Source organism: Peromyscus eremicus, chromosome 4 (assembly GCF_949786415.1).
Source record: "Peromyscus eremicus chromosome 4, PerEre_H2_v1, whole genome shotgun sequence".
Classification (NCBI taxonomy): Eukaryota; Metazoa; Chordata; class Mammalia; order Rodentia; family Cricetidae; genus Peromyscus; species Peromyscus eremicus.
In genome coordinates this window covers 92,628,734-92,638,134 of record NC_081419.1, presented here as the reverse complement: position 1 = coordinate 92,638,134, position 9,401 = coordinate 92,628,734, and the positions used below count along the sequence as shown (strand labels likewise).

Genomic DNA, 9,401 nt, shown 5'->3' with positions numbered 1-9,401 from the left:
TCAGGGCTGGAGCAAAAGACTCCAGTACAAAAGTGCACCTCATCTCTTAGGAACTCCCAAACCTTAGGTTATCTGGGCCTCTTTTAGGAAGACCTGCAGTGACCACATGTTCGGGGACCGGCCGCTGCTATGGTTGATTGCTGCTCTTGCTGGAGGCAGGGCTTGTGGACAGCCATTCACCACACAGACAGCTCTGTCCCAAATCCCAAATGGGGCTAGCAGGGTGGGGTGATTCTGGGAAGAGGTTGTTTTCTTATGGGAGAGTTACAACAGATGCCATTAACTATGAGCACCTGTGCCTTTGGAAAATGAACAGGGACACCCTCCCCCTGTACCTCTCAGGGCTTGACCTCAGGGGTCCCTACCAGTCCCTGACCACAGGGTAAAGCTAAGGCCTATTCAGTCATACAACTAAAGCCTGGCATTTGTCAACCAGCCTCCCCGTCATACCCCACTGGGTACCACCGGGGTGGGACATCTACACCCCAGAGCAATGCTCTGACCTCGACCCATTGCCAGAAGTCCTGTTTTCCCCTTTCCTCCCACCTCCCGGGGCTAGACCTCTGTAGGGATGAGGATCCAGACTGAAGGGACCTCAGTGAGCCAGGTACATCAGCATCCATCAGTCAGCACAGCGCACTGGGCAATAGCCACAATCAATACCCATGGACCCACAGGGCAAGGAGAAGCTGCCTTCACATCTCCTCTTGCCAGGTCAGGATTGAACGGAGCAGCCCAGGAATGGGAAGGGGGTGCAACCCTGCCTCCTGAAGGGGCCTCTGAACAGTTTCTTAAGCAGTCCGGATATTCACTTGCCTGCTTCTAGTCTGATGCCAAAAGGGCCGGTTCTCCCCCTGGGCAAATGCTGTCTCTAGGCCCCAGAGAGAAATTAATCTCTGGCCACCAGGGAAGGACAGAGGAAGAGTTGATGCTCTCCCTTGGGCACTGGGCACTGAGCACTGGACAGGTGAAAGACACCTGGGTTCCGTCCCTGTTGTACCATAGGGCCAGGGCCAGGCTCCCTTTTCACTCATGATTTCCATTTACCTTCTGCATGGGGAAGGGTCCTCACCCCTTCGCAGTCCCGTGGCTGACTCAGTACCAGATCCTCTGCTGACTCACCCCACCTCCCCAGCTCCCTGCAGCTCCCAGGCACGTGCCACTAGACTCAACCCCGAGGAGCTAGCTAGTGCAATGTGACAGGCTGAGGGGGCTGGTGACACTTGAGGAGGAAAGGAGGGGGCGGGGAAGGGCAGTTACAGACAGACAGATTTGCAGTCTGAGGCACCTCTGGGAGGAAGCCCTTGTGCCAGCCTGGGGCCTGCAGGAGGAGAAGCTGGGCAGGTGGGAGGGGAGGGAGGAGGGTGAAGTGCCTGCCTGCCCCCTGCCAGCACAGCCCCTTCTCCTGGCAGCCTTCAGCTCCCTCGGCGACAGCTTCTAATTCAGGCTGTTGGTGCCTCTGTGCTCCACGGTGGAGGCTCAGCTTTCTCCTGCTTTGCCGTTTCTTTCCTGTTCGGAACACGGTGAGCCCAGGGAAGAAAGTCAGAGCAAAGGCCGGAGGGCCTGAGACCTGGGATCACTGTCTGTCTAGGAACTCGGCACAGACAGAGTGAGGTTCTGAAGGGGACTTGACCAACTACCCACTCCATTGTTTCCCTCCACCACAGGCAAGGGGCATAAACAAAGCTGTGCTGGTCCACTGGGAGGAAGGGCATTGGCCAATGTCCTCATCTGGGCTCCTGCTACTTTTCTCCTCCCAGAGGTACCCAGCCTAACTTATCTCCTGAGCCTAAAGGCAGACACACAGGAAGAACGTGTTTTCTCTCATGATGTAGACAGGGAAAACTGAGTCCAAAAGGGACAAAAGCCTTTCTTCTGCTGAGTACAGAGAACATTCCTGTTCCCTTCCTGGGAGTGGAGAGTGTCACCTAGAGGTAGGACAGACTATCCTCTAAAAAATGATGCAGCACTGTCTGGAGAGCAGGCTGAGGTGTCTTCACTTCCTCTTACAGATGGGAGCATGCAGGTCTGGAATGATGCTGCTAGTGCATGACACAGGCTGAGACCTAGCTCTCGTGCCAAGAAATGCGTGGGGGCTCACTCCACAGGGTGCAGTTAGTACCTGCTCCTCAGGGGACAAAGGAGAGTGTGAGTCCATGCTGCATGGTCTAGCCCAAAGCCAGGGTGGGCATCCCTGGAGCCCAGGAGTTCAGAAGGCACAGGGGCTCTCGGGCCTTTTGTCCTTTCTCCAGGAGCAAGAGCCCTCCTCACAGAATCCTGGGCCTCAGGAGTCTCCTACAAAGCACATTCCTGCCCTGCTGAGGCTGAGGCCCCTTGATTCTTTACTGAATGTCCTGTCTCTTACAGCGTAGGACCCCTGAACACAACCCTCAAGTTGTCCCTGTTAGGTGCCCTTGTCTCTGTAACCCCTCTGTCTGGACCATCTTATTGCAGCCCAACGTTACTCATCCCTGAGGGGCCAACCACCTCAGTTGCTGTCTTCAGGATACCCCTGATCCCTCTCTTTCCCATCATTCCGACCTTCCTTCCACTGTCTGGCTGAGTTTTGTATTTAGCTGATATAGTCAATCCTTGGGCGACAGCCTCCCCTCCTTATATCCTGGGTTTGTCTTCCTGACTGAGAAGACAAATCTCATCCATTCAGGATCTAGTTTGTGCATCTGTGCTTCCTGTTGCTAGAAACGCAGCGCTGGGCTCATGACATCTTAGACATCCAGTAGTTGACTCAGTAGTTCACTTTTTCTTTTTCTTTTTTTTTTTTTTTTGAGACAGGAGTCTTGTGCAGCCAAGGATGATCTTGAACTTCTGATCCTCCTGCCTCTGCCTCTCAAGTGCTGGGGTTACAGGCGGGCAGCGCCATACCTGGTTTCATGCAGTGCCGGGAACTGAACCAACGGTTTTGTGTATATTGGACAAGTACTCTATCAACTGCAAAAATCCCTAGCCCTTCACTTACTCTACAAATAAATTCCATTCCAACTATTCTCATGCCCTTTGGACCTGGGAAGTTGTGAGGCACTCCTAACTCATCTCATCTGAGGCCTTCTGCACCCCCTCTCCCCAGAGCCAAGCAGCTGGTTACCCAAAGGATGAGGCTCTCCGGTGGCTTTTCCACACATCTGATTGAAAATGGATCAGGCTCTCCCCTTTCTTTAGGGGTCAGGTCTAGAACCCTGTGGCCTAGAGAGGATTTTATTGTTCGAGAGAACCCAGCCCTGTGGGAGAATTTTTGCTTTTGTCTTTTGCCCTTTCCTGGACCATAGCTTGTCCTGGAGGGACTAGGGAGTGATGCTCGGATAGCCCTAATGCCTGCACCCTCTCAGGTCCTTCCTAAGGCACCTGCCCTGGGTCACAGCGGCCGGTGTCTAGTCAGCCTGCTTCACAGCGACCGTGGAACTAGCATGCGGGCGCGCTGTCAGGTTTGAGACGTCTGAGATTGGAGAACGCACCCCCGCCCGGCTCTGAGTGAGCGTGTGCGGGAGGCACAATTGTGTGTGACTGATTCGCTGCACTTTGGATGGCAGTTATCAGCCAGACGGAGCGCCCTCAGTCCGGAGCACAAATGCCTCAAACCCCAAATTACTCCTGTCTCTTGCCCCACCCCCACCCCAGTTAAGCTCGTGTACTGTCCAGTTCTATCTTCGTGGGGTCCCAGTCCCTTTAGCCTAGAACCGATGGCAGGAGCTCCCGCCAGTTTCTAAGCAGCGGAGGATACCGACTCGGGCGGAGGCGGGGGGCGGGGAAAGAAGACTGCGACTTTAGGATTGGCCCCGCCGGGTGCATGTGGCCCCCGGCGAGCAGCCTCCGCCCCCGCCCCGCAACCACCGCCGCATTCCCTGGGGAGCGCGGAGGAGGAGCCGCTCCCCAACTTCGTGGCCCACGAAGGGGTGGGGGGTCAGGGGCGGTCTCCCTCACCCTGTCCGTCTCTGTCCCTGACGGCGGAGCCCGCTTCCAGGGCAGCCATTGCCATGGAGACCCCCGAAGTTATAAAGCCAGGTATCTAGGCGTCGGAGACCTCACGAGCCGCTGAGCCCCCCAAGTAAAAAAGCAAGCGTCCCGGCCCCCGCAAGAGGGGAGGAGGCGGAGAGAGGCTTCGAGAGCTGGAGGAGCGGCGCTCCCCGCCGAGGCAGGAGGCAAGCGCGCCAGGCGGGAGCCACCCGCTCAGCAGGGGAGCCCGGGCGGCCCGGGGTGCCGGTGAGTGGCGCTGCTCCAAGCCACGAGGGACCGAGGGGCGTCGGACACGGGGGGAAACGGCCCAAGAGCTGAGAAGGTCGAGCTTGAGCGGGAGCCGGGAGTAGCAAGCAGCCCACACCTCCAGGCGGGAGGCCCAGGGAGGAGAGCAAGACGAACCGGGAGCAGCAGGGAGACCTGAGCGGGAACCGCAGGACCCTCGGCTGCTGCCACCTACGCGCGCGGAAAGAGCGGTACCGGTGTCCGGGCCGGGGCCGTAGCCCCTTGGGGTGAGGGAACAGGGGCGCCCCCGTGCGGAGCTGTCGGACTTCCCGAGCACGGTCGCTGGAGCCATGCTCAAGCCCAAGGACCTATGCCCCCGGGCGGGTACGCGCACCTTCCTTGAGGCCATGCAGGCGGGCAAAGTCCACTTGGCCCGTTTCGTGCTGGACGCGCTGGACCGCAGCATCATCGACTGCCGCGCAGAGCAGGGCCGTACGCCGCTCATGGTGGCCGTGGGGCTGCCGGACCCCGCCATGCGCTCGCGCTTCGTGCGACTGCTGCTGGAGCAGGGCGCGGCCGTGAACCTGCGGGACGAGCGCGGCCGCACTGCACTCAGCCTGGCCTGCGAGCGAGGCCACCTGGACGCCGTGCAGCTGCTGGTGCAGTTCAGCGGCGACCCGGAGGCAGCGGACTCGGCCGGCAACAGCCCGGTGATGTGGGCGGCGGCGTGCGGCCACGGGGCGGTGCTGGAGTTCCTGGTGCGCTCTTTCCGCCGCCTGGGCTTGCGCCTTGACCGCACCAACCGCGCGGGCCTCACGGCGCTGCAGCTGGCCGCCTCCCGCGGTCACGGGACCTGTGTGCAGGCCCTCACCGGGCCTTGGGGTCGGGCAGCCGCAGCGGCCGCGGCCCGGGGCTCCAATTCCGACAGTCCCCCTGGACGCCCTGCCCCGGCGCCCAGCCCAGAGCGTCGACGACCCAGCCCCCGTCGTCTACCGCGGCCCCTTTTGGCACGGTTCGCGCGAGCTGCCGGCGGCCACGGCCATGGTCACGGCCACGGCCACGGCCACGGAGGTGAGCTTGCCTCTGCTGGCAAGGGCTCCGGGCGTCACAGGGCACCAGGCAGCGAGAGGCCAGAGCTGGGCCGGAGCATGAGCCTAGCGTTGGGTACCATGACGGAAGAGGAGACAGCACGCCTTCGGGCAGGAGCTCTGATGGCCCGATCAAACTCACCCCAGTCTTCGGGGAGTGGGCGGTGGCGCTCCCAGGAGGTGCTGGAGGGAGTGCCCCCAACCCTAGTGCAAGCCCCTATCGGCCTTAGTCCTCATCCCGAGGGTGGTCCAGGCTCTGGCCGCCTGGGTTTGCGGCGACGTTCCACAGCCCCAGACATCCCCAGCCTGGTCGGGGAGGCTTCAGGGCCAGAGAGTGGCCCGGAATTAGAGACCAACGCTCTGCCTTTCTCAGTGCCTGAGCCGAAGCCTTGGCAGGCGGGCACAGAGGCTGTGGTACTGCAGGCTCAGCGGTAAGGGGCATGAAGGTCGAGCCCTGCAAAGTCCACCCTCTTGTCTCTGGTCACTGAGATGTCCCTTTCCTCCAAGTCCTTCCCTTTCTCTGCGATTCCCCCCCCCCCTTCCCCGACACACACACACACACTTTGTTCCTTACTGCTAAAGGGAGACCTCCACCAGATTGGAGAAAGAGATCTCATCTTTTTGTGCTCTTCGGTATTTCCTTTCTACAGCCTGACTCTCTTGTTCTGGGGGGAAGAAAGAGGCGCGAAAGACTTCTGTAGGCTTCAGCTTTCTAGCCAGAAAAGTGGACCCTGAGGCCCAGCCGCCTAGGTTCTGCTTCGGTTCCCGTAAGACTCCCTGCTTATTTCTAACTTTCCCATCAGCTTGGCAGCCTGGCACCAGTAGAGCTGGCTTTGGAGAACAAAGGCCCAGCCTGCCATGCCTACTGACGCTGATAAACTATCAGTTCCCCTCCCTGTAAGCGTTGGAGAAAGGGAGGGTTGAAATGGCCCCATACGCTTTTTGGACCAGAGGGCTGATTATGAAGGAATCCATTGGTTAAGGTTTTCCGAGGTAGAAACTCCTTCTTCGAGACGATAAGGATATTGGGGGACTTTGTACTGCGTTGTTCACCAGTTGTTGCTTCTGGAGAATGAGCTTCCTCTGACTGTCTCAGTCAGACCCAGGGTTCAACATCATTGATATTATAGGGTCACTGTTCCTCCAAGCCCCTACTGACTCTTGGCTCCTGGGCCAGCTTGACCCCCAGCATGGTTGCATTTGAATTTCATCTGTGAGGTTCAATCCCTCACTCATCCTGGCCCAGCTTTACTTATATTTCCACTTAGTCCCAGAGGCCTGAAATGGAAAGGACTTAGCGTCCCACCTCCTCCTCCCAGCTCCCCCATTCTGCACGTGGGTGCTCCAGGAGGGTGGAACAGTTAGGAAGGATTTGCTTAATTGTATTTCTTCCAACCCTCAAAAGAACTCGTGTTTTGAGCCTTTGTGTATGAAGCAGAAAGCAGCAGGTCTGATCCGAGGCTTAAGAACCTGACAATGTCTCTTTAAATAGCACCTCCGCGAGGGGGATAATTGACTGGAGTGTTTGCAACGTTTAACGGCGGAGCGCGGGAGTCGGGAGCCCACACGAACCGCAGGTCCGGATCTAAATTACATCAAACTCCGGAGAGAGCTTAGGAGGGGGCTGCTAAACGTCTCCTGCTTCTTGCTGGGCTGTTAATGGAGGGCAGGGCAGATGATGGATGCGAGATCGAGACCCAGGCCCCCTGCCTGTGCCCCACCGCGTGGGATGCAGTCCCAGCCCAGCTTCCAGCTTTTATTACTGGGCAGATTAGTGAGTCAGAAGCAACCGTGGAGAGGTAGTTAGGCCCCCTCCCCGCCAAGTCTTTTGTCCTCTCTCTCTCTCTCCGCCCCTGCCCTCCAACTCTGTACCGCCTCGACAGGCGACAGGCGACAAGCTGCGAAGAAAGGGGCTTGACAGGTCGCATGCTCTACAACCCAGGGTCAGTGTTAGCTCCTGGTGGGAGATCTATACCAGCGGGGTGTGGTGAAAACTCCTGCTTCAAGGCAGTGGAAGTTTTCTGGCCGTACCTCGGGTTGCTGTTTGTGAACCCCGAAGAGTGAGCACGTAGCTCCTCACCTGCCCGCGATAAAGCCTTTTTAAGACGTTGATCTGTTGTCTTTGTGTGAGGGTTTCTCACCAGTAGCTCCGAGGGAACTGCCCAGAGAGAGAATGCTGGTGCTGAGAAACTGGGCCTGCGGCTGCGGGGTAGGAAGTCAGCTTTTGCAGAGCCCCGGCACCTCCCCAGTTCCTTGGCTGGCTAGGCTCCGAGGCCGCGCGCCAGCCCGGTGATCCTTGCTGCCCCCTGGTGGCAACCTCTGAGCTCTCTTCGCTGCGCCCAGGGAACCCAGACTCGGCTTTTATCGGAGATCATCGATGTGTAACTTCTCCCACTGTGTGCATTTTACCCAGGAAGCATGTTCCTCTTGCAGAATATTAAATCCGGATACTTGAAGTCTTCACTTCAATGAAGTGAGGAACAGTGTACAAGTAAAGTCAGCACTGGGTGTAAAAAGTGCTCCGAATCCCTTTACCAAGAACCCCAAGCCATTTTCCAAGCCGAGGCCACTGTTGAGAGAGTTCCTGCTCTCTTTAGAGCAGCTGGAGCTGCCAACCCCTATGGTTTCTGAGCCTTGACCTGACCACGTGCGTTGATTTCTCATGACAGCTGCTTTTCATTCTGTGGTGATAGATCTGCCACCCCACTCCAACACACACACACACACACACACACACACACACACACACACACACCTGCCTCTCCTCAGTCCCCTGAGATAAACAATACCACAGTGTCTGAAAAGCCAGAGGAGGTCAGGGCAGGGACACTCCAAGTGAATACTGCTTTTCCTCTGACCCTTCCTTGCTCACATTCCATTTTCAACTGTGTTTAATTTTAATGACATTCTTAATGGTGTGAGAATACAAATATTTTGGCTTCAAGCACCATGAAGTTTGGCTCACACGTTGTGTGTCGGGGGTGCTGTCATCTTTTCAGTTCTGGTGTGGTATTCTGGGGGAACGTCACCTTGGTGCATCTCTGTCTGTGGTCTGTGGAGTGGCTGGAAGCTGGGTGGTGGCAAGTGATGTTTTTGGAACACCGCAGCAGATCTTTCCGGTCTGAACTGAGCTGTGGGCCCTGCTGTCGGCACAGACTCCATGGAGAACTCCAGTACACTTCACTCTCCCCAAACTTTCTCTGTCAGCTCTCGGTACATTGAGGCTGTGGTCCCCCCTTGTCCCCTCCTGCTGTAGAAAAGATTTTGCTGTGTATTTTGCTTTTCATATTATTGTTCTCATCGTGAAGAGTCACCTGGGCCACTGGCGCTCAGTACTGATTTGTGTGGAAGGCTGAAGGGCATTGGCACATGCCTTTGGGATGATGCGTGAAAAGGACTAGTGGGAGGAAGAGCAGCTAATAAACCCAGTGTTATTCCATCTGGAGAACCGGCCTCTCTGTGCCTTCCTGCTCACGCCGCCTGCCTCTTGGCTTCCTTTGAAAAGATGGAAGTACACACTTCATTGGAGGCGCTTCCTCCCCTCATCGGCCCCTGGCCCCAGCCATTCTACAGCTGGAGCCTGGAGGTAGAGGGCTGCAGGGGACTGCTTCTTGCTGAATGGCTGGGGCTGGGGGCTGGATATGACTCCTCAGGCCTAGTTAAGTGGCTTTGATGAGCAGGGCCTTGGGCGTAGAGCTCAGAAAAGGGAGATTGGAATCCTGTCAGAGCTAAGCAGTGAAAAGGTAATTTTACCCACCTTCAACCCCAGGCCTAGAACCCACGTTTCTTGGTTTCTGGTCACTTCCTCGCTCTTTTGAAATTTTGAAATTACTCCTTCAGTTTTAAGAAATGCACAGGGTCTGCTTTCTCTCGAGCAGACGTTTCGGGGAGTTTTCCACGGGCAGCCCAAGGACCAGGCAAGGGGAGAAGCCAAAGTTGAGGGGTCAGAGCCCCCTCACCCCTTTGCGTCTGTTCCTAGGGCCTTTCACTCCATTTCCTTCCTCCTCTGCCCTCGTTCTAGGTGTGCAGGTCACCAGAGAAGCAGGTGTTCTGTGGACTCAGGCGACCACGGAGGAGCCACCAAGCACCCTCTCCAAGGGCATCTGGCTCCACAAAAGC

At 57.2% G+C, this 9,401-nt stretch overlaps 1 protein-coding gene across 1 annotated transcript; it reads left to right on the top strand.

The window, feature by feature from the left end:
* The first annotated feature begins 3,957 nt into the window (after window positions 1-3,957).
* Window positions 3,958-5,838, top strand: Ankrd63 (ankyrin repeat domain 63). Its single transcript, XM_059259519.1, has one exon. It carries the CDS (start codon window positions 4,545-4,547, stop codon window positions 5,715-5,717), a length of 1,173 nt encoding a protein of 390 aa, XP_059115502.1. The 5' UTR covers window positions 3,958-4,544; the 3' UTR covers window positions 5,718-5,838.
* The last annotated feature ends 3,563 nt before the right edge of the window (window positions 5,839-9,401 follow it).

Coding starts and splice junctions, on each gene's coding strand:
- Ankrd63 (XM_059259519.1), top strand. CDS start 4,545: ATGCTCAAGCCCAAGGACCTATGCCCCCGGGCGGGTACGCGCACCTTC.